Here is a 24,763-nt window from a genome sequence, read left to right as displayed (position 1 = left end):
CATCTCTGGCTCTCACTATTTAAATATTCCAGCAAAATAAACAAGCCATATGCTTTGTTGAAAGAAAAGAGCACCACTGAATTTGCCTTCCTTTTTTCCCTCCAGTTATCACTTTTATTAGTGATATTCGGGAGCTTAGTTGCTTTGCTAATGTGCTATTTTCTGCCTTGATTTCCATCATAGCTGAGACTGAATTCAAGCAAGTGTATAATCAGCTCTTATACCAATTCTAATATTGATGCTAAGTTCCATATATTTATGCAAGATGTGAAATGATGTAAATGTCTCTATTGTCTAATTTTTATGTGTCAAAAGTCCACTTATCTCTAGCAAAATGAAGTTGAATTAGATACTATTAGCAATGTTTTTATAGTTATGGTTATCAAATAACTTTATTTTGGCTACAGGCAAAAATTTATTTGACCTATAACAACACTTAATATGTATTGTTGCAGTTTTACTTACTTTAAGTATTAAAATGGCTGTTTGCCTGTAACAAGATGTGCTTGTTCCTGGTTTTTAACTTCAGAAATCCTTTGTAAACAGTGAAAACCAAGTTGTGGAATCTCCAGAGTAGGTGGAGACCTTTTAAAACACTCTACTTCTTGAGCCAAAATTCCACCATAGTGTTGAAGATTTATCCCTTCCCCTACCAAGAAAAGCTACAGTGTATTTTCCATCCTTTCATACTGGCACAATGAAGCAAGGCAGCCTCAACTCTAGATCTGCCTTTTTTGCTGTTAAGTTTTTCCCATTCTGTTATTTTTATATGACAGCATGAATGTATATGAAATAGCTATGAAAACAATAAGAATGCATTTCTTATGTGTGTGAAAATATTTACAAATAATATGGCTGATTAGGGGTTAATATCCAAAATATATAAACAGCTCATTCAACTCAATCTCAAGAAAACAAAAGACACAATTTAAAAATGGGCAGGAGACCTGAATAGACATTTTTCCAGAGAAGACATACAGATGGCCAACAGGCACATGAAAAGATGCTTAACATTGCTAATCACCAGAGAAAGGCAAACCAAAACTACAATGAGGTATCACCTCACACCAATCAGAGTGGCCATCCTCAAAAAGAACACAAATAACAAATGTTGGCAAGGATATGGAGAAAAGGGAACCCTCCTACACTGTTGGTGGCAATGTAAATTGATGCACTGTGGAAGACAGTATAGAGTTTCCTCAAAAAAATAAAAATAGAACTACCATATGATCCAGCAATTCCACTCCTGGGTATGTATCCAAAGAAAACATTTGAAAAGATACATGCATCCAGATGTTCATAGCAGCAGTATTTACAGTTGCCAAGATACAGAAGCAACCCAGGTGTCCATCGATAGATGAATGGATAAAGAAGATGTGGTGTATACATACAGTGGAATAGTACTCAGCCATGAAAGAGAATGAATTTTTGCCATTTGCAGCAATATAGATGGACCCAGAGGGCATTATGCTAAGTGAAGTAAGTCAGACAGAGAAAGACAAACACTATGTTATCACGTACATGTGGAATCTAAACAGTACCACAAATGAATATAACAAAAAAGGGACAGACTCACAGATACAGAGAAAAAACTAGTGGTTACCAGTGGGGAAAGAGAAGAAGGGGAGGGGCAATATAGGGATAGGGGATTAAGAGATAAAAACTACTCTTGTAAAATAAGCTACAAGAATATACTCTACAGCAGTGGTCCCCAGCCCTTTTGGCACCAGGAACCGGTTTCGAGGAAGACAGTTTTTCCACGGACCGGGACCGGGAGCGGGGGAGGCGGGGGAATGGTTCAGGCGGTGATGCGAGTGATGGGGGACGGCAGATGAAGCTTCGCTCCCTCACCCGCAGCTCACGTCCTGCCCTGTGGCCCGGTTCCTAACAGGCCGCGGGCCGATACCGGTCCGCAGCCCGGGGTTTGGGGACCCCTGCTACAGCACAGGGAATGTAGCCAATATCTTATAATAACTATAAATGGAGTATAACCTATCAAAATTATTAATCACTATGTTTTGTATCTGAGACTAATACTGTACATCAACTCTACCTCAGTTTTTTAAAAAGTGGGGGTAAGAGGACTGGCAAAAAATGAATACATATATTTAAGTATATTTAATGTGTCTTTTTGTTGTTACTGTTGTGGGATGGACACAGGTCATGCCCCTCGTGTAGCCGACCAGACCGCACCCCTCTTAAATCTGATACTTGGTCTCTCTCCTTGGGGAGCCCATAAACGAGCGGTCTAAAACCAGGCAGCCTGGGTGAGAGGCACTAGGAAACCCCAGCAGAGCGTTCTGGGTTGGAAACACCACAATCCCCTCTCTTACTGAGAGAAAGGAAGTAAGAAAGACAAGGTGTTCTCCTAGGAGCTCTGCCTTGTCTTTTTTTTTTAAACCTAAAAATGAATTTTCTGTAACAGAGGTACCCCAGACTTTTTATCAGCAAAGATAATTTCTTTATCATTTTCTAATTATTGATTCCATTTTGAAAAGAATTTTTTGCAAGACAAGTTCATTAAGTACATGGTTTCTCCCTTTTTGATAATCAAATACATATACAGGTGCCAGGCAGAACTTGTAGTCAACATGAAATAACCGGGTTACTTCTATCTATTTGATGATCTCATGTTATAATAGCACCTAACATTAGAATCGAGTTATTTGTCATTGGGTAACACTTAATAGTTTATCAGTGACAAACAATTTTTCCAAAATAGTAACTCCTAAGCTTACAAACATGGTCATAGATGTTTCTAAAAATTATATAGTCATGTTCACAATTAATGTTTTAATTATTAAAGCAAAAATAAAATCTTGATAATTTATTAACAGTAAATAATAGAATTTGTCCCCAGTAGATTTATAATCCAAATTTAAGCATCCCAAACTGCAAAAAGCCACATCTAAAAGCATTCTTTTTTTTCAACCTGTCACCTGAATGTTCACACACCATGTAATTGCACTGAACGAACTTTATGGATAATTTTGAAAGCAAGAAGGGAAGTTTGTGATGCATATGGCTTACATAAGAAATAAAATTTACAAAATATTTCTCAGTGTTCTAGATGTGTAAATGGCTTGAGGCTGTCTTCAGAAAAAGTCTCAACAAAAGAAGCAAGGTGATTGCTTTAGAATTACAGTGGATAAGAGGAAAATGAGGGCAGCCTAAAGAAGATGGCAGAAAGCCTGAAAGAATTTTAATCTGTTATCCAGTAGGAAATTGTTAAAAGTAACATCACTTTAGAATGAACAGCCATCTTGGCCAGCCTTTACTTTTATTTTTTTTATTTATTTATTTGTTTATTTTATTTATTTTTGGCTGCATTGGGTCTTCATTGCTGCGCACGGGCTTTCTCTGGTTGCGGCGAGCGGGGGCTACTCTTCGTTGCGGTGCGCGGGCTTCTCATTGCGGTGGCTTCTCTTGTTGGGGAGCATGGGGTCTAGGCGCCCGGGCTTCAGTAGTTGTGGCATACGAGCTCAGTAGTTGTGGCGCACGGGCTTAGTTGCTCCGCGGCATGTGGGATCTTCCTGTACCAGGGCTCGAACCTGTGTCCCCTGCATTGGCAGGCGGATTCTTAACCACTGCGCCACCAGGGAAGCCCCTGACCAGCCTTTTAGATCTGACTGCAGAGCTGTGACCTTAAGAACTTCTCAGGGTTAAAAAGGTAGCTTTCTGAAACATGAATGTGTATTTTTTTAGTCAATGAAAGCAAAAGGAGACAGATTTTAATAATGTAAAGAAAGAAATAATGTTTGGCACAAATTTATTTCTCTTAGACAGCTATGATGAGTCAGAGATGGTTAGAAGGTTCCATATTTCTGAAAGGGAGTGAGTGAAAGTGAAAATAGGTCTTACAAAGAACTACAGTGTTTGTGTTTACACTTAGAATTCTCTGGCTCATAACTTTTGTTTAAAGATATTAGCTAAAATTGCCCAACTTCTATTTTTTATAAATATTTAGTTATTTGTTTTGTCTTTTAAGTGATTTTCTTCTTAATGGAAGTTGAATTTTACCAAGGTATGTGGGTACCAAATAATATTTCTTCTTTGCTATAGGTAAAACTTCAGTCAAGAGGCTGACAAATAAGGTAAGCAATGGAGGTGAAGGTCTTTTTTCTTTTTCTTTTTTTTTAAGATAGAAAATCAACTATTATAAGTTAAATTGAAAGATTTTAATATGTGTATTCAAAGGATATTGAAGACATACTGGCAGGAATCAAAAGAGCTGGTTGTGGATCAAGTTTTTTTAGAGACCTTGGCGATAAAGGTAATTTTTATTTGTTTTACTTGTATTTTATTTAACCAAAGTATTATTAAGGAATTAAGTTATGAGGTTTGCAGCTGCATATTGAAGAACATACATTAGAGAATCTACAGAGAGAATGTTATAACAGTGTGTTATTTAATAGATGTTTTTAAATCATAATAAAATACTCATTACATTTGAAGCAACTTTTTCTTAAACTCTTTGAGCAATCACAGAAAAATTATTTAAACATTGATTTCAGTAAGCTTGGAGAGAAGGGTGAGGCAGAGCGTCTAGAATAAGGAGAGATGGGCTTCCTTGGTGGTGCAATGGTTGGGAATCCGCCTGCCAGTGCAGGGGGCACGGGTTCGATCCCTGGTCCGGGAACTAAGATCCCACATGCTGCGGAGCAACTAAGCCCGTGTGCCACAACTACTGAGCCCGCGTGCCGCAACTACTGAAGCCCGCACACCTAGAGGCCGTGCTCTGCAACAAAAGAAGCCACCACAGTGAGAAGCCCGCACACCGCAACAAAGCGTAGCCCCCGCTCGCCACAACTAGAGAAAGCCCACACGTAGCAACGAAGACCCAATGCAGCCATAAATAAATTTATTTATAAAAGAAAAAAAAGAGAAGAGAAAGGACTTGGGACTTCCTTGGTGGTCCAGTGGTTAAGAATCCGCCTTCCAATGCAAGGGACTCGGGTTCGATGCCTGGTCGTGGAACTGAGATTCCACACGCTGCAGGGCAGCTAAGCCCATGCACCACAACTAAGAGCCTGCACGCTGCAACAAAAGATCCCAAGTGCCGCAACTAAGACCCGACGCAGCCAAATAAATAAATATTAAAAAAAGAAGAAGAAGAAGAGAAAGGACTTCCCTTGCGGTCCGGTGGTTAAGACTCTGTGCTTCCACTGCAGCAGGCGCGGGTTTGATCCCTGGTCAGGGAAGTTCTGCATGCCGAGGGGTGCAGCCAAATAAGTAAGTAAGTAAAGTGATTATTCTAAAGTAAGAAGACAAAGCCTCAGAGATAACGCAGAGGGCCCCAGCATTCACAGGAGCGGAGGAGGAGGAGGAGGAGGTGCCCGTGGAGGAGGGGAGGCAGAGGCATCAGAGGAGGCGAGGGAGTCGCGGGAGCCCTGAGGGAGGGAGGGAGGGAGCATCAGTGTGCAGGGCCCGAGAAGGAGGGGGTCCGAACGTGGCTACAGGACTGGCGGTGAGGGGGTGCTCGCGCGTCAGCACGGTCAGGTGCGGTGCAGGGCGGGGCGGGTGTGAGCTGGAGGCCGGTCCTGTCGGTCTGTGTTGCACGAGGGGTTTGAGCGCGCGTGTGGGTGTGAGGGGGCGGGGGGGGCGCGCCCCTCAGCGGGGAGCTTTGCGTGGTACCGTGGGGAGGGGTGACGTGTGGGGGTTCACCGCACATGTTTGCAGAGGAGGGCTGAGAAGTTGAGGCGGGTTTGAGGGGTGGCTCTGATTCCGTCGTAAAGTGGAGGGTGTGGAGGAAGGAGGAGGTGTGAAGTGGCGTCTGTGACCAGTGAAGAGAGCCGACAGAGAAACGCAGGAAGATTTCTGGGAAGGCCAGAGCTCAGAAGAGAATGTGGGTGGCGAGGGAACGGCCAGCAGCTGCTTCTCCCCGGGCCGCGGGCAGGCCGGGAAGCGCACAGAGGCTTGCGGTTAGGGTGTTACTAGGCAAACGCAGGGAAGAAAAGTCGTGCGCTAGGGGGTTAACGGTGTCGAGGGCAGCGGTTTTACTGAAAAACACGAGAGACTTTAAGTAACAAGCCTTGGCGAGAAGAAAGTAAGATGGGAAGAGCGATGGAAAGAAAGTGGGATGTCAGGAGGGAGCGGCCAGTGAGGGTGGGGGCAGGCGAGCTGGGAACCCAGGAGCGGGGCCCACCGTGCGCTCAGAGCCGGGTCCGCGCTCCGGTTCGGAGCGGAAGCCGCTGCAGGTGAGCTCAGCCTCGGGTGCCGTCGTGGAGTCGGCCGGCTGGAGCCGAGTGGGTGGCAGCGTGAACGTGCCAGAGGTGACCCCAGGTCTGAGAGTAGAGTGTGGCCCTGTGTGCTGGACGATGGACCAGGCGCTCAGGCCTCCAGCGACGGAAGGCTAAAGAGAGGGAGCTAGGTAGGTGACCGGGAAGAAAGTCGGAGGGGGTCAGCTCGACGGCATCAGCCTCGGAGTAACAGGTTTCTACGAGAGGTTGGGAGAGCAGAGGTCTGGGGTGAGCGTGGCGTGGGGAGAGGAGACACCACCTGAGCCGTCTGCAAGGGTCCCGGCGTCCCGAGCGGAGAAGCCGCCATCAGGTGCGGCAGGGCTCGGCCCACGGCGACCAGTGAGGAAGGGGATTCCGGAGAGCGTCGCAGAGCGTGGGGAGAAGCAGAGGCATGGAGGTTGGTTGGCTCCGGAAGGATGAAGTGCAGACCAGCTGCGGGCGTGTCAACAGAGAGGACAGAGGCCGTTGGGAAAGCGGGCTGTGGCCGCTGAGGGCGGCCGGACGGAAGCCAGAGAGGTGAGCAGAACCTCAGCCGTACGCACGCAGCGCGGAGGGCGTGTGCAGGAGCGCGGGCCGCGTCCTGAGAGCGGCGGGTTGCCGTGGGAGGGTTGTGAGAAGGCGACAGGTCGGATGAGAGAAACCCCTCCCCCCCGGGCAGAGGGGGCTGAGGCGCCCGAGGAGGGCGCAGAAGAGGAGACGGCGGGCGGTTCCGCAGGGACTACAGGGGCCGCGCACTGGGCGGCGCGGTGGACAGAGGCAGAGCGCACGCCACTCGTCAGCCCGGAAAAGCCGGGGGACACTCTGGTCTCACAGGAGACACCGAGGTTTAACAGCAAGATTTTACGAACTCTGACGGAGGTGGGAGGCTCCCTGGCAAGTGCAGGGCAGTGTTTTTGAGGCCTCCTGTACGACGTGGGAGTGGAGGTTTCAGAGCAGCGAGCGGACCGTCGTGTCCTCGGCACGGAGCTGACAGCGTGGAGTGGCCAGGCTTCCGGGCTCCGGGTTCGTGGAGCCCTGAATGCAGCACTTCGACCTGAGGGGAAGTAGACAGTTAGTGCAGCTTCCAGAGCTGTGTCAGTTACAGTCGTAGCGCTTCAGACGGGGCTGGGGGGGCGGGGGCGGGGTTGTCCCGGGAGCTGCTCAGTTAGAGGTTCTGCTGGGCCGGGGCCATGTCCGCAGTCACGGTCTGGTCTCGGGAAGGAGGGTTGTGAATCTGTGTCGTTACCAGCTGTGCTGCTTCCATACCATAGGAGATACAGAGGATACTGCGAAAGATGGTTAGTAACTTCTTTTCTATTCACTGTCTTTAACTTTCAGTAACAGACACATATATGTCTCTGTATCTAGCTCTGTCTCTCCATCTGTACGTACCACTGTCGAACCATAAGGAGACAAATCCATCAGCCTACTCACACACTTCTCTCACTCGATAGTTCTCGTTCCCGGTTCTTTATGTAACTGGAGGACTACTTACATTCTCAAAATGAACAGGGGCATCACACAGATTTCTTAAAGAATAAAAGGTCAGTATTTCTGGATGATGGGGGAGAAGGCCCTTAGTGACGGACTGTTTGAAAAATAAACAGAAGATGGAAGTCCACAGCAGAAAGTTGATTTTTTTCCCCCTTTAGGCAAATCTATAAGGATATTAGTAGGAGAAATAGAGGAAAGAGAGGCTTTAAGGGGAACTAGAAGGAAGAAGTGACTGCAGGGAGAGAGACCATGATAGCATTCACTTCAGAGTCAGAGAGGACGAATAAAAATGTGCGCTGGGCAGCGGCAGGAGGAGAATTCAGCCTAACTTCCTGCCATTCACACGGGGGTGTATTAAAAACAGCCGTCACTAATTAGCACTGGTAAGGAACTCGGGACTTAACGGTAGAACTTACTGGTGACAAGGAAATTAAGCCACTGACAGGGAACTGCAGGAGAACAGCAGAGCCACGTGGTGGTGCGGGGATCAGAAGGAGAGAGTGAAAAGGCCAAGGAAGAGCTACTGCGGCCTCCCCAGGTGCTGCCGCTTCCCCAGACGCCCCTGCCCTTAACCCAGGCTTTGTTTGTGTCTTTCTGGGTGGTGGTACTTTTCACCCGGCTCACTGAAACCCAGAAAGAGCTTTGAACCCTTTCTCTTTGCCCCTCCATCCTTCATATGCAGCCAAACACAGATCTTTCTAATTTTGCCTCCTAAATATTTATTGAATTCATCCTCTCTTCTCCCACCTCTAGAGAACTTACAGGACAAGAAAAAATCTTGAGGAAGGACTTAACAAGACTTATTTTTTTAGTTTTTCTCTGAAATACGTGAGTTGAAATCTACATTCCAGCTTAAAGAAAAAACACTGAATATTTTATAGGGAAGATTGAAGATAGACTTTTTTCCAGATACACTCCTTTGTTGATATTAATGAAGTCATTTGAAAAAAAAGAATGTAAAATTTAGCTACATTTGGAACAATTTAAAATATTCTACTTTACCACCTAAAAGAACTATCAAAATGTATATTATAACTAACAAAAGGGTAGTATACTCTTGAAATAAGGAAATAATCCACCTCCATGCATTATTATAAAGAGAAGTAAATTATAAGTCATAATTATTATGTATTTTTTGAAACTGAGCAGAGTTCTCAACATAATGCCACCCTCAAGGATACACTGAATATAAATCATGACATATACTGTAAGATATGAATCATGACATATACTGTAAGGTATGAATGTGCTCTTACGACACATGTAGTAATTTCTCTCTGGAGAACGGAATCCTCAAAACTGCATTTAGTAGCAAGTCATATTTTTCAACAGTTCCAAATTTAAAATATTTCTAGAGAAGCATAGTAACTAACAGAATTTAATCATCTCTTCTAGCGGCCCTTAAGGATTCTTTAATAAATTTTTAAATATAGGGACTTTTCTGGTGGTCCAGTAGTTAAGATTCCACGCTTCCACTGCAGGGGGTTCAGTCACTGGTCGGGGAAGTTCTGCATGCCGTGCGGTGCAGCCAAAAAAAAAATTTTTTTTTTAAATATAAATTATTTAAAATACTTTCCTATTTGACATGCAGTTTTGAAACACTGACATTTAACAGCATTTATTTTACAATTCAGTGCAACAAATATGTATTAAACTGTTTCTCCTATAAATATTCGGAAGTGTCAGTTTCCTTTAAAAGCATTTTCAGGGCTTCCCTGGTGGCGCAGTGGTTGAGAATCTGCCTGCTAATGCAGGGGACACGGGTTCGAGCCCTGGTATGGGAGGATCCCACATGCCGTGGAGCACCTGGGCCCGTGAGCCACAACTGCTGAGCCTGCGCGTCTGGAGCCTGTGCCCCGCAACGGGAGGGGCCGCGATAGTGAGAGGCCCGCGCACCGCGATGAGGAGTGGCCCCCGCACCACGATGAAGAGTGGCCCCCGCTTGCCGCAACTGGAGAAAGCCCGCGCATGAAACAAAGACCCAACACAGCTAAAAATAAATAAATAAATAAATAAATAGAGTAGCTATTAATTTAAAAAAAAAAAAAAGCATTTTCAGAGACAGGTGCCTAGAATGCTGTTGGAGAGCTGTATTGTCTATAAACTATCTTGAGAGTGTAGGGTGCTGTCCTTACACTGTCTCAACTGTGTTTATTCAAGCATTTTATTTAAGTCAGTATTTCAAAGAATTTTCTTTTTCAGAAAGTTCCCCTGTGCACAGGACATGTACCTATGTCTCGAGAAAAGAAAAGTGAGGTCTCCTTTTGGCACCAAGCCCAGTTCAGTCCAGCAGTTTGGCCATTTTTTCACATTGCTGTATTCCTTTGAAAATTAGAAAAAAACTGTTCACTTTTTTGAGGCTGCCAAGATATGAAATACTTTGATCCTTCAACTAACGTTAGAGCGTTTCTCTCAGGTATGAGATATGACAAAACACATTTAATTTATTCTCCCTTCATATAAACACTGAATATTTCTTGGAAAAAATACCTGAAGACTTACTCTAGGCTTTTTATTAAAGGGAAGCACAGCTGCTCCAAAATAAAAATGACAGAAAAATTGCTGATGTAAAACACTGTAAGTCATTAAGAGCATTTAAATACATACTTGAAGTTGCCTGTTAGCTGAAGCACTGAACTACCTGGGTGTCAAACCCTTCCCTGCCTTGTTTGCTCTGCACTGCTTTCGGCCGTGCGTCGCTGCTGTATCTGACCGGGGGCCCATAGGGACAGGTCCTCCTTCACAGCAGGATGGTGCAGGTCCGCTGCCGTCACTCTGCCAGGCTTCCTTCCTCATCTCTGAGCCACCACGTAGCTGTGCTTCCCACTGACTCTTCCACAGGAACATCCGTGCAGACGAACACTCGCTTTTCAGTGTTCATACGCAGCTTCGTCTCTCCTATACATACGGCTTTCCCGCTTATACCACCCCTGCTTCATTGCGGTTTTCACCCATCATTCAAAGACCATTTTTTAATTAATTTTTATTGGAGCATAGCTACTCAACCATAAAAAGGAACAAAGACCATTTTTAGAACTAGTTCCTCTGAGACATCTTCGGTCATCTAAACTCTGGAAGACTTCCCCTTTTTTTAAGTCCTGGAACTCTTACTATCAGTATCTCTCAGTGGTATTTAGCATTTTCTGTAAACATTTACATTTTGACCTCCTGGTGAAAGTATGCAGCACCATCTATTAAGAATTCTTGGGACTTCCCTGGTGGTCCAGTGGTTAAGACTCTGCGCTCTCAATGCAGGGGGCACAGGTTTGATCCCTGGTTGGAGAACTAAGATCCCGCATGCCGCACGGCACGGCCAAAAAAAAAAAGAATTCTTGCCAAAAACTAAACTTGAATCTGAGCACAGCTCTGGATCTAAGTAAGTACCAGTTTGTAGAAAATACAGACGTTACAGGAACATGTGAAATGACACCAAAAAGATGCAGTTAGCAAAGTCTTCTACACTCTTAAACTTTACCGGACAAATGACCAGGCTTCTTCAACAATTAAGTTGAAACTGAGGGGAAGAAAGACCAGGGAGAACCTATAGATTAAAATCAAGTAACTGCTACAGAAATTTAATTACTTCATTTTAAATAACATGGTTTGACCTTTGGTATATCCAAATCTCTGTCACTCTACTGAATATATAAGTTTGCTTCACTTGAGATCTTATGAATAGTAAAATTTGAGGTGAAATTACACAAAATGCCATGCAGATAAAACCTCTAGTGGACACTTGTACTTGCTGACCAATGACCATTCCCCTTCCTTCCTAGTAATAGTGACCTAATAAAAGTCTCCTTTTTTTTGAAGTATTAGTACTGTACTTAACTCTCTTATGAAAATTTTCCGCTATACCAGAGAGGTAATTTAAAGTAAAAATGTGTGTGTTTTTAATTAGGTGAAGGTTCCATATAGTATGTATATGATTACTTCTAAACCATCTAAAACTTACTTTCTGATGTCTTTATCTCTTTCAGGGCTGGTTTCATATACCGAGTATCTTTTCTTGCTTACAATCCTCACTAGTAAGTATTCCACAGTTTTTCTCATCGATCATGTGGAATTCTCTCGTTTTACTAGACAGGGTGTTGGAAGTTTGGTATTTATATCTTTATCATGAAGAATGTTATTGGTGCCTTGCTTTCTGTACCTACAGAATGATTCTCTTGGGTGAGATTATCCTTGAAGTCTCACCACCTCCCCTGCACTCGGGCTCCCCACAACTTTGTCTCCTTAATTGAAGGCTTATTGAACTGAGGAGTCAGACGCAGCCTTCACTTAGGAATATTAAAAATCCCTCACATGACGTTCTGCAAAATTCCTGACCAGTAACTCTCTGCAAACTGTCCGGGTCATGAGAATCAAGGAAAGACTGAGAAACTTTCACAGCTCTGAGGAGATAAGGAGACATAGCAATTAAACGCAACAGGCTTCCTTGTGTTTGACCCTAGAATAGAAAAACCATGGAATCCAAATAAAGTCTGTAGTTTAGTTAAAGGTGCTAATTTCTTAGTTTTTGTAAAGGTACTGTGGTTACATAAGATGCTGCCATGAGAGAAGGCTGTGTGAAGGGCCTGTGGGAACTCACCGTACCAGCTTTGCAGTATTTCTGTAAGCCTAAAATTATTTCAAAATAATTTTTACAAAACCCTACTCTTGGGAAAGGGAAATAAAGAGTAGTAATCAATGTGAAAATAGAGAACGTACTGTAAGAATATAGGAAAGCCCCTAGTAGAGTGGAAGAAATACGTTAAGTTCTCACATGAATTTTGCTTTGAAGGGCAGAACACTTAATAACAGAACAGCACACCATGGAAACATATCAGCCTTTGAACATTGTTATCCTGAGAAGAGATTGTTTTTCCTCTACTTTAGGCACTTACTCATGTTGTTTCTGGTGGCTTATTTCAAGTTTGAGGATCTATAGATCTTCAGGTAACTTGCATTCCACCAACATTTACATAATTATTCATTTTTCACTTGCAGAACCCCATACTGGGTTTCATGTTGCATTTAAAATGTTGGATGCAGATGGTGATGAGATGGTTGAGAAAAAGGAATTTTTTAAGGTAAGTAGATTCTAGTTATTTTTGGTTTATTATAAAACACCTGGATGTTTGTGTGATAATTTTACATTTCCATTAAAATGAAAATTATATCTACTGCTTACATATGAAATGTCAAGAAATCATTTATACATTCAAAAATATTAAATTTTCTATAATACAGCCTTGAGGAAACAGTTACAGAACAGAGCATGAGATTCCAAAAGGAGAAATGAGCTTAAGCATCTGCATGTTTTAGAGTTTTATTTTTATGATTTCAGCAAATGATAATACAACAGAAAGCGATTTATAGGTGGGTTAAAAATTATTGATACACCCCCACCAAAAAAAGAATAAGGAAAATAAAACCTTAAGCCTTCAGGAAGAATAGGGAGGGAAAATGAAAAAGCCACAAAAGGTATCAATTGGTTCAAGTTCTCTAGGAATTTGTGAAGGCTCATAATTGAAAAGGTGAAATATGTTTAAATGATAATTTCCCAAGACATAACTCTGTAACACGCCAGCAGTACATTTCACTCCGTTCCAAGGAAGTCGACGGTACTGTTAAAAGTACGTCAGTGCATGTAAACAGCGGGGAGTGTGCCAGGCAGAGCTCACTGTTCCTGATCTCGAGGAGCGCTGTACGGAGAAGATAAGTCCGTTCTGTCCTCTGTGTCTTTCTCCCAGTCCCCAGTGTACTGGGGATACAGGCCACAAGGCTTGTTGAAATTATATTTAAAACGAGTACTTGGACTGTTCGGTCAAGTAACCAGTAGCCACATGTGTCTGTTAAATATAACTTGTGACTAAGAAGCTTGAGTTTCCAAATTTTAATTAATTTTAAATTTAAATTTAAAAACTGACATTCACTTCAGGTATTGGCAGATTTTCAAGTATATTTGAAACAACTTGAGTATGTGAATCTACTTTTTAATTTTCACTTTTATTTACTTTTGTAAATTTTACGAAATTTAAATATGGATCAAGTACAGGTACACCTTGGAGAAGTTGTGGGTTTGGTTCCAGACCACTGCAATAAAGCAAGTCACACAAATGTTTTACTTTCTCAGGGCAGATAAAAGTTATGTTTTTACTATCCTGTAGTCTATTAAGTGTGGGAATAGCATTTATATCTTTAAAAAACAATGTCTATGCCTTAATTTAAAAATATTTTATTGCTAACAAATGCCAACCACCATCTGACAATGCAGGGTTGCCACAAACCTTCAGTTTGTAGAAAACACAAAATCTGCAGAGCACAATAAAACGATGTGCGCCTGTATTTCCAATGAAATACATTATCTGAATGTCTTGTAATGTAAAATACGCACTGGATTTTGAAGAAAAAAGAAAGGAATGTAAAATATCTTGATTTTTGTATTGAGTACGTGATAAAGTCATAATTTTGAGATATTAGTTTCACCTGTTTCTTTATATTTTTTGCTGCACTTTAACAAAAATGAAACTGGAAACTACAGATGATAAATTATCTTTTATATACTTAGGCAAGAAAAATAACCAGTAATTTCAATCAGTGGCTTCACTCCAAAGAAAAAAGGCTTTGGTTCTAAAATGGATGTTACTTCTTTAAGTTAATTTAAATGTTTGTTATGTAGGTATCTTTATTTTTTCAAATGACTCCCCGGATTAACAGACTTTTTTTTTTTTTTTTTTTTGGCTGCGTTGGGTCTTCCTTGTTGCACGCAGGCTTTCTCTAGTTGTGGCGAGCAGGGGCTACTCTTCATTGCGGCACGTGGACTTGTCATTGCAGTGGCTTCTCTTGTTCCAGAGCACGGGCTCTAGGCGCACGGGCTTCAGTAGTTGTGGCACGTGGGCTCAGTAGTTGTGGCTCGCGGGCTCTAGAGTGCAGGCTCAGTAGTTGTGGCGCACGGGCTTAGTTGCTCCACGGCATGTGGGATCTTCCCGTACCAGGACTCGAACCCGTGTCCCCTGCATTGGCTGGCGGATTCTTAACCACTGCACCACCAGGGAAGTCCCTAACAAACTTTTTAAAATAATTGAACAACTACCGACACTGCTGCAGTAAATGGTTTCTGCAGTAAATGGTTTCTGCTACACTTCAAGCTGAAACACTGAGAATTTCACCCGCTGCTTTACTGCCCACTCACATATGTGTTCTTGTCATTTACTTTATGCTTAGATTTATACACTATACACCCTCTTCCAGATAATTTCTAAAGATGTTAAATGTTTATAAACCTAATTTTTGTAGGATCCCACTGATTTATAAATGTATTCCCTACTTAAGACCTTTTTTGCTATATTGTTTGTTTCTAATCTTTGAGATAGTTTCCTACATATAAAACCAAATATTTTAGTAATTAAATTTGCAAAGCCTGTGGATGGATCCTTATCAAAGGGATCTGAGGGATCCTTTATATACAATCAGATGTACCTGTTTAAAGAGTCCATTGCTCATGTCACCACCATCCCAGTCAAGATCTAAAACATTTCCACACTCCACAAAGTGCTCCTGTATCCTTACATTCAGGTCCTCCCCTCTCCTGGCCCCAGGAGACCAGCCAGTGGTCTGCTTTCTTCCAGCATAGATATGTTCCTTTCCTGGAGTTTCGTATAAATGGAATCAGAAAGTATTGATATGTGCTCTTTGTTTCCACTCAGATTCATCTGTGTGTTGCATTTGTCAGTAGTTTGCTCCTTTTTATTGCTGAGTAGTATTTTATTGTGTGGATGTGATCTGTTTATCTAGTCACTTGATGAACATTTTGGTTGTTTTCATGTTGGGGCTGTTATAAATAAAGCTGCTGTGAATATTCATACATAGGTCTTGGGTGAACATATGTTTTCTTTGACTAAATATGTGGGAGTGGAGTTTCTGGGTCATATGCTAAGTATAAAGTAAGAAGCTGCCAATTTTGTTTTCCGAAATCTGTGTTCCATTTTACATCCCCACCAGCAATGTAAGAGAGTTCCATTTGTTTCATATCTCAAAGGCTTTTTTCAAAAGTCATAAATTAGTCATTTATGTGAGTACTCATTAATTCATCAGTGATTTGTCTAAGTAGTTAGTATGTGCTAAGCACCATGACATAGATTTGTCTTTTTACTTTTTTTAATGCCCTACTAAAAAATTTTAAATCACTGTGTGGCTCCATTGTATTACTGTTGGTCAGTCAGCACCGCTTTAGAACATACAAGGCTATAGATTTTGAGAAACTTTTTAGTATATTTTATTACATGCTCTTTATGACAGTTGTCTCAAATGCTGAAAAGGTTTTTCTTACTTCTGGGTTTTCAGCTTAAGTAAGAAAACTGGAGGATTCCCAAGGATTGGAGTTGCCTGAAGTGTTCCTCTAGATACGTGAGGTTTCACTGTACTGTTCAGAGAAACAGGTCGTGATCTTGTGGAATTCATTTTCTCAAAGTGGGAGAAGTTAAAAGTAATAGAGGGGCTTCCCTGGTGGCGCAGTGGTTTAAGAATCCGCCTGCCAATGCAGGGGACACAGGTTCGAGCCCTGGTTCTGGAAGATCCCACATGTCGCGGAGCAACTAAGCCCGTGTGCCACAACTACTAAGCTGGCGCTCTAGAGCCCGCGAGCCACAACTCCTGAAGCCCGGCACCTAGAGCCCGTGCTCTGCAACAAGAGAAGCCGCCGCAATGAGAAGCCCGCGCACCGCAACAAAGAGTAGCCCCCGCTCGCCACAACTAGAGAAAGCCTGCGCACAGCAACGAAGACCCAATGCAGCCAAAAATAAATAAATAAAATAAATAATAATAAAATTTTTTTTTAAATGTAACAAAAAAGCTATAGAGAAAACCATACCATTTAACTGCTTAAAGAATCTTTGGAATGTTTCATGTATTCAAAATATGTTATATGTAAGAGATATGGATTTGAAAAAAAAATGTGTTTCATTAGGTCATTGTGAGCAAACGTTACCAAATCTGTTTGTTTCCAAAGAAGCAGTGTGGGTAAAGTTTATCACTGTTAACCAGTTACCAACTGGTTTATGAAAGCAACCTGGAATTCCACTAAGAAATTGAAGGTACTTGTAAACAGACAAAATGGAAAGAACCAAGAATTTCCAGGTATCATACATAGCTCTTACTCAGACAGGACCTTGGGTTAAAAATACTCGAAAAGCACGAAAGAAGGGAAATACTAGATAGTCATCATAAATTTATCTTTGAAATCAGTTCCATTCAGGTGAAGGAAAGCAGAAACAACATTGCTCTGTTTGGCACAAACAGTGATTAAGTGACTGTCATTAGTGTTCCCTTGGGGAAATGATACCTATAGGCCGCTGTCTGAAACCGTGGTTGAAGCTGTGCAGCTGAAATGTGCACAGACACATAGGATGTGAATTGCACACTCTGTCGGGGAGACCAGCCGGCTCGTCAGTGTTCCAGATTCATCTCTGGCCGCAGTGTGAAAGGCAAACCAGAAGTGGAGCGACTGGAGGCCGGGAGGCCCTTAGGCTGTTGTCATCGTCCAGTTTTCAGCTGGGAGTGAGAAGTGGGAAGTCCCCCAAGAGGCGCTGCGCGCAGGCTCTGTGGGGCCCGGCTTCCAGCGCGAGGAAGAATCAACGGTGGTCACTGCTTTTTCCGGCCAGCCTGACCAGGAGTCATGACAGTGCTAGCTGACCAAAGGGCACAGAGGACTCATTCTCTTGCGGATTGGTTATGGCATCTGTGCTATATTATTAGATCTTCACAGCAGCCTACAAAGTCAGTAGTAGTATCCCCATCTTAAAGATGAGGAAATTGATGTGCAGCACATGATGTGATTCTAAGTCTGTCCAGCTCTGGAGCTTGCTCTTTCTTCAGGTTACCCTGCCTCATGTGAGGGACAACTCAGAGAGGACTGGGCTGAGAAAGGGCTTAACTCTGAGCTTGGAAATGTGAGCCTGATAAACTGGTAGGACATCCCTGCTGGCAGCTGTCTGCAGACCAGGAGCGGGGCTGGGATTAGGAAGCGTCCTGGAAGAGGGGACCGTTAAGTCCTGAGCGCATGTGACCTCAGGGGGGAGAATGTAGAGTGAGGTGGGTAAGCCAGAGTCTAGCGAACAGGTTCACGTAAGGGACGAAGCTGAGGGTGAGAAGCCAGGGACTGAAAGAAGGAGAAGCGCGGCAGAGTGCGGGCGCTGGGCTCAGGGCGGAGCCCTCCCTCAACATCCAGCTCTTTGAGGCGTCTTCAGGTGGCACAGAGGCCGCGCGGAGCCCCTTAAACTTGCAGGTCACTGGGGACCGAGGCCGCGGAACAGAAGGCGTGAATGGGAAAGGCAGAGTTGGTGGCAGCAGAGGAAAATTGCTCTTCGGGGATGTCTGATGATTAAGGAAGGAAATTGGTTTGGGGTTAGCTTCAGGGTGAAAATGTGTCTGTCTGCACAAGCAGGACCTGAAGTACCAGTGTCGGAAGTCACGGAGCCCCTCACATTCCAGCACCTCAGTCTGCCTCAGGTCCGGGAGAAGGATGTGTTTGAGATGGTCGTTATTATTCAAGTAGAGGTTAATAACCATGAAAGGCTGGGCTAGGTCAGGGTGTGAGTTCACGCAGACCGTAGCCCCTCAGCCCTGGGGGAACTTTCTGCTCTGTTCCTTCCTGGGAGTCACAAGAGGGGGCCAGGTCTTAGAAGCGCTGTCCCCACTGTCCGCCCCCCCAGAGTGGGAAAGCTGAGGTGGCATCATGAAGTGGACACAGTGGGGCCCCTGGTGACCTCGCTGTCACACATGCAGCGCCAAGGCTCAGGTGCTCTGCAGCGCAGTCACGTGGTGGCCCCGACCGACACTGAACGTCCTCGTCCCCTTTCCTTCTTCAGGCCTCTTCTCGGGGAGACTCAGGGCCGCCCAGCAGTCTGCTTTCTGTGTGGGCAGCCTCTGCTCCTGAAACTGTTGAGCAAACCTGCCTCAAAAGCTTTTCAAGTACTTGTTTTAACGTAATAGTTGAACACTCTGAATTTACAGAACACTTTCTAAATACTACAGTTTTTTCCTTAAATGTTTGGGAAATTCTTAGATGACCAATCCATGAATTAAGGAAACAAGAAAAGGAATGTTGGGATACATCACTGATTTTTTTTTTAAGTTTAAGTTTATAAAGCTCAACCTTCTAAGCCTATAAAGGGTTCTTTGTGCTGATCTTAGGAATAAAACACTAAACTTGATAACCCATGAGCATGATGCAGTTTGTCGATTTAAAATAACAGCATAGGGACTTCCCTGGTGGCGCAGTGGTTAAGAATCCGCCTGCCAAGGCAGGGGACACGGGTTCGATCCCTGGTCTGGGAAGTTCCCACGTGCTGCGTAGCAACTAAACCCACGTGTCACAACTACTGAGCCTGCACTCTAGAGCCCGCGAGCCACAACTACTGAGCCCACACGCCTAGAGCCCGTACTCCACAACACAGAAGTCACCGCAATGAGAGGCCCGAGCACTGCAACGAAGAGTAGCCCCTGCTCGCCGCAACTAGAGAAAGCCTGCGCACAGCAATGAAGACCCAATGCAGCCAAAAATAAATAAATAAAAATTTTTTTAAATAAAATAAAATAACAGCATACAGGAGAAAAAACTATGCTTACATTAATTATTTAAATAATTATTTCATTTCTATGGTCATTGTGTTAGGAAATCTAAGTTTGTAGCATCTTCTATTTGAAAGTTTATTGAAAGCACCAAACAGTTCTTTTCAGATCAGAAAAGCATATTTAAAAGGCAGGGTTTTGAGGGTTTTGTTCTTTTTTTCAGCTTATCTGAATGTTTCCCCTGTGCATTTTATTTGTTGCCAGAAAAGTAATGAGAGTTACTTTAATGCCCAAAACATAGATATAACAAAGTGATTTGAACAGCAAATGCAAAAGTAATGAAGAAATGTATTAATATAAAGTCTTGTAAAAATGTCCTAAAATATAAATTGCCTTAGTTTATTACTTTTGTGTTTTGTGGTACATTCCTGTCTTATTAATATCCAGATCTACAAACTGTGTTGGTAAGTGTATTGCTTACTTCTTTATCCCAAGAACAAGTAAAATGGCACCTAAGTGTATAAGCCATTCTCTGTCAGATAATAACAAACAACACCAGCAATGATCAAAGCCAGTAATAGTAAATCCATTTAATTTTTACCTTGATAGCTAGTACATCTGCTTATTGGGATAAGTGCCAGGGTTTTAGCGCAACTTCTTTAAACAATAAATAGATAGACTGACAAGTCTGTTTACTAGTATAAATTTCTCCTTAGGTGGTCCTCTGGTTTCACATTGTTTCCCTACTGGTAGGAAGGACTGCTCTTAATGCAGTCAGGTTATAATTTTATCATGCTAAATATACCTGCTAGAGTTATTATTAAATATAAAGGCCTTCAGTAGAATTTATCCTTCTTGATTTTGGAACAGTGTTCTTATTCCAGAATTTAAACTATTATGATCCATCCTGAAAGCAAAAATAAGTTAAATTGACCCTATGTACTTTTCATTTTCAGCCTGAAATTGAAAATATGGATCAATATAAAGTTAGTCAATTTGTTGGTAGTTTTTTAGACATTCAGAATTTGTATTTGAATGTGTCTTCCTGCTTCTTTTACCACTTACGTATAAAAGCTTTACCTTTTTTTGTTTCTCTAAGAAAGCACCCCTGTTTCTGCCAGACCTTGCTCTTACCTCCACCTAGAATGCCCTTTCCCCCACCTAGAATGCCCTTTCCCCTTTCCTTTGGTAGCTTTTAGTTATTCAGATCTCCACCCAAATGTCACATCCTCAAAGAGAATTACCCAGAATAAGCCTATCTAACAGAAACCCCTCCCCAGCAGTCTCTGAATCCTGTCACCCTACTTTATTTTTTCTAGTCATAGCACTTGACACTATCTGAAGTTCTCTTATTTATTTGTTCACTCGTTTGTTACCTCTGGCCCATTAGAATGTAAGTTAACAACAGCAAGGATGTTATCTTTCCGTAACCACTATATCCCAGCACTTAGAATGGTCACAGGAGAGGCACTTAGTCCATTGCTATCATGAATCAGCATCATGCACAAGCCATCTTAGAAAGTATCTTGGTAGACCAGAGAGACCTTTTGGTCTAAGAGGGTACTTGGATACAAAATAGTTTCAAATGGGGCTATTATACAGAACTAAATATACAGCACTGTAATTTCAACATGCACCAGAACCTGGGTAACACTCTCCCTGAGTCCAGACCAAAATGTTCTAGATACGACTCTGCCAGGACAAGCTTTATGTGGCACTAAACCCACATGGGTAGACTTTAGGACAGACCCTTGTTCTAAATTACACAAAATTGGAATAAGCCAATACTGTAATAAGCCTCCTAAAAAATTCTTATTTCAATGAACTAATCCTATTTGCTTTTTTGTTTTGTTTGTTTGTTTTTAACTATTTATAATAACTGTGAAGATTATTATAACAATATTAAGTGTCTTATAATAAAAAAAGATGTTTTGAATTTTCTATAAAAATTTATCATTTTATGACTAACATCTGTTGTTTTTTTAATTATATGATAAATTTTGACTAATTTTCAGTACTTGACCTAGCAAAAACAAACAACAAAAGGAGATCTATATTACCAATATTAACAATGAAAAGAGAGAAATCACCAGAGATCCTAGAAGTATCAGAAGGATAAAAATGGAATATTGTGAACAACTGATTCATATGTGACTATTAACCTGATAACTCAGATGACTGGACAAGTGCCTTAAAAAAGCAAAACTTATCAAAACAAGAGGTGGGATAGAAATCTAAATAGTCCTGTATCAAAGGATTGGGTTTGTTATCAAAAACTTTCCCACAAAGAAATGTCCAGGCTCAGATGGTTTCACTGGTGAAATCTGTCAAGCATTTCACTGGTGAAATCTGTCAAACTGTGCCCAGTTTGCACAGTTTCTTTCAGAAAATACAAGAAAAAGGAACATTTCCCTCATGTTATGAGACCAGCATATCCCTGATAACTAAAACTTGGCAAAAACCTAACAGGAGAAGTAAATTATAGACCAACTTTCCCCATGAACAGAGGTATGAAAATACTTAACCAGATAGAACAAAACACAGCAAGCACCATATAAAATAATACATCACAACCAAGTGAGATTTATCCAAGGAATACAAAATTCATTTCATGGCTGAAAATCAGTCAGTGCAGTCCATCATATTAACAGAATAAAGGAGAAACCAACATGATCATATCAGAACATGCAGACAGAGCATCTAACAAAATAAGGCTTTTTTTGGTAAAACTCAGAGTAGGAATAGGAGAGAACTTCTTCAAACTGATAAAGGGCATTTACAAAAATTTTTTTTTAAATATCGTCATGCTACAACACAAAATATTGAATGCTTTCCCCTTAATCAGGAACAAGGCAAAGGATGTCTTTTCTTACCTCTGCTGTTTAACAGTTTACTGGAGATTCTAGAGATAACAGCAATACAGGAAAAGAAAATAGAGAGATAAAAATATTAGAAAGGAAGAAGTAAATTTGACTTTATTCACAGATAATATGACTAGGGAACCAACAACAAAATCAAAGCATAGAAGATCAGTATGGAAAAATCAATTGTATTTCCATGTAATTAGTAGCAAACATTTGGAAAATGAAATTAAGATCAGTTCTTTTTTGGATGGTATAAAATAAGTAGAAATAAATTTAACAAAAAACATACACCAAAAACTTCAGACATCGCTGGTAGAAATTTAAGGAGGCCTCAGTAAATGGAGGAACATACCATGTTAATGCATTAGAAGATTTAGTTCTTCCCAAATTGGTCTAGAGATTCAACTTTGCCAAGCAAAATCCCAGCAGTCTTTTTTTATAGAAGTTGACAAGCCAATTTTAAAGCGTTTGTTAATTTATTTTTGGCTGCATTGGCTCTTTGTTTCTGTGCACAGGCTTTCTCTAGTTGAGGCGAGCGGGGGCTACTCTTCGTTGCAGTGCGCGAGCTTCTCCTTGCAGTGGCTTCTCTTGTTGCGGACCACGGGCTCTAGGCGCGCAGGCTTCAGTAGTTGTGGCACACGGGCTTAGTTGCTCTACGGCATGTGGGATCTTCCTGGACCAGGGCTCGAACCCGTGTCCCCTGCATTGGCAGGGAGATTTTTAACCACTGCGCCACCAGGGAAGCCCCTAAAGTGTATATTTAAAAGCAGAGGACCTGGGACTTGCCTGGTGGTACAGTGTTAAGAATCCACCTGCCAATGCAGGGGACAAGGGGTCGAGCCCAGGTCCGGGAAGATCCCACATGTCGCGGAGCAGCTAAGCCCGTGCGCCACAACTACTGAGCCTGCGCGCTAGAGCCCACGAGCCACAACTACTGAGCCCTCGTGCCACAACTACTGCAGCCCACGTGCCTAGAGCCTGTGCTCCGCAACAAAGAGAAGCCTCTGCAAGGAGAAGCCTGCGCGCTGCAAGGAAGAGTAGCTGCCGCTCGCCACAACTAGAGAAAGCCTGTGCGCAGCAACGAAGACCCAACGCAGCCAAAAAATAAATAAATAAATAAATTTATTTTTTAAAAAACGAAAGAAAAAAGCAGAGGACCTGGGACTTGCCTGGCGGTCCAGTGGTTAGGACTCTGCACTTCCACTGCAGGGAGCCTAAGACCCCTGGTTGGGGAACTGAGATCCAGCAAGCCACGAGGCGTGGCCCAAATAAATAAATAAATAAAAGCAAAGGACCTAAAATACTCAAATCGACCTTGAGAAACAAGAACAAATCTGGTTGACTCTCAACACTACCTGACTTTAAGGCACTACAAAGCTGTAGTAACAGTGACACTGTGATATCGCCCACAGGATGGACAAGTAGACAGTGGGGGATAGTGAAGAGTCCACACTTACGTGGTCACTTAATTTTCACTAAAGACACCAAATCAGTTGATGGGAAAAGTCTTCTCAACAAATGGCACTAGAACAAACGGATGGGATATGTATATGAAAAAGACTAGTCATAACCTCTGCCTCACACCACCTACAAAAAATGTATTTGAGATATATTATATATCTAAACATAAAAACTAAAACCACTAAGCTTCTGGGAAAAAATATAAGAGAATACCTTCAGAATCTAGGGTAGGCAGAGTTGCTTAGGGCACTAAAAGCAGTAACCATAAAAGAAAAAACTGATAAAGTAGTCATCATCAAAATTAATAACTTCTGTTTATTAAGAAAATGAATAGGCAAATTGCAGGATAAGAGAAAATATTTTCCAAACATATCTAACAAAAGACTTGTATCCAGAATATATAACAAATGCTTACAACTTAATAGTTTAAAAAAAATTTTTTTAAGGAAGCAAAAGACTACGACAGAAACTTCACGAGAGAAAATGTACAAATGGGAGATAGCACTTGAAAAAGTGCTCCACGTGAGTTCTCAGGGAAATGCAAGTTAAAACCACAGTGAAGTAGTACAGTACTTCCAACAGAATGGCTGAAATTAAAAAGACTGATCACACCAAATGGTGAGGATGTGAAGGAACGAGAATTCACTTTGGAAAAGGGTTTGGCGGTTTCTTGTAAAGTTGCACAGACCTAACTGTTCCCCTCCTGGGTATTTACTCAAGAGAACTATTAAAACATGTCAGAAACAAAGAGTTGCACAGGAAAGTTGATGGCAGAGCTGTGCTGTACAACACAGTGGGTGCAGTTAGCAGTACGGTGCCCTGCGCTTGAAACTCCGTTAAGAGGCTGAGTCTCATGCTAAGTGTTCTTACCACCAACAAAACCCAAACAAACAAAAACAGAGGTGATCGATATGTTTATTACCTCGATTGTGGTGATGTATCATGGGTGTATGCCTAGGTACAAATTCATCAAAACGTATACATTATTGTGTGCAATGTTCTGTATATTAAGTATACCTCAGTAAAGCTGGGAAAATGGAAAGTTTATGGCAGCTTGATTCACAGTAGCCAAAAACTGGAGACAGCAATGCAACATCTATCAGTGAGTGAATGGATAAATAGTGGTGTATTTATACAAATGGGATACAACTCAGCAATAAATGAGAACAAACT

At 42.2% G+C, this 24,763-nt stretch overlaps 1 protein-coding gene across 2 annotated transcripts in view; it reads left to right on the top strand.

Moving 5' to 3' along the window:
• The window catches only part of MICU2 (mitochondrial calcium uptake 2), an 87,983-nt gene that overhangs the window by 45,265 nt on the left and 17,955 nt on the right, over positions 1-24,763 (top strand). Inside the window, exons 3-6 of one of the 2 annotated variants that reach the window (XM_068526746.1) lie at positions 4,063-4,094; positions 4,198-4,273; positions 11,693-11,740; positions 12,702-12,784. In XM_068526746.1, the coding sequence (XP_068382847.1) occupies positions 4,063-4,094; positions 4,198-4,273; positions 11,693-11,740; positions 12,702-12,784 (239 nt within the window). The remainder of the gene's footprint in view (positions 1-4,062; positions 4,095-4,197; positions 4,274-11,692; positions 11,741-12,701; positions 12,785-24,763) is intronic. The other variant, XM_068526747.1, reaches the window with a different exon arrangement.

The sequence above is a fragment of the Eschrichtius robustus genome, chromosome 18, assembly GCF_028021215.1.
Source record: "Eschrichtius robustus isolate mEscRob2 chromosome 18, mEscRob2.pri, whole genome shotgun sequence".
Classification (NCBI taxonomy): domain Eukaryota; kingdom Metazoa; phylum Chordata; class Mammalia; order Artiodactyla; family Eschrichtiidae; genus Eschrichtius; species Eschrichtius robustus.
The sequence above is the reverse complement of the archived record's forward strand: the minus strand, read 5'-3'. Positions and strand labels throughout refer to the sequence as shown.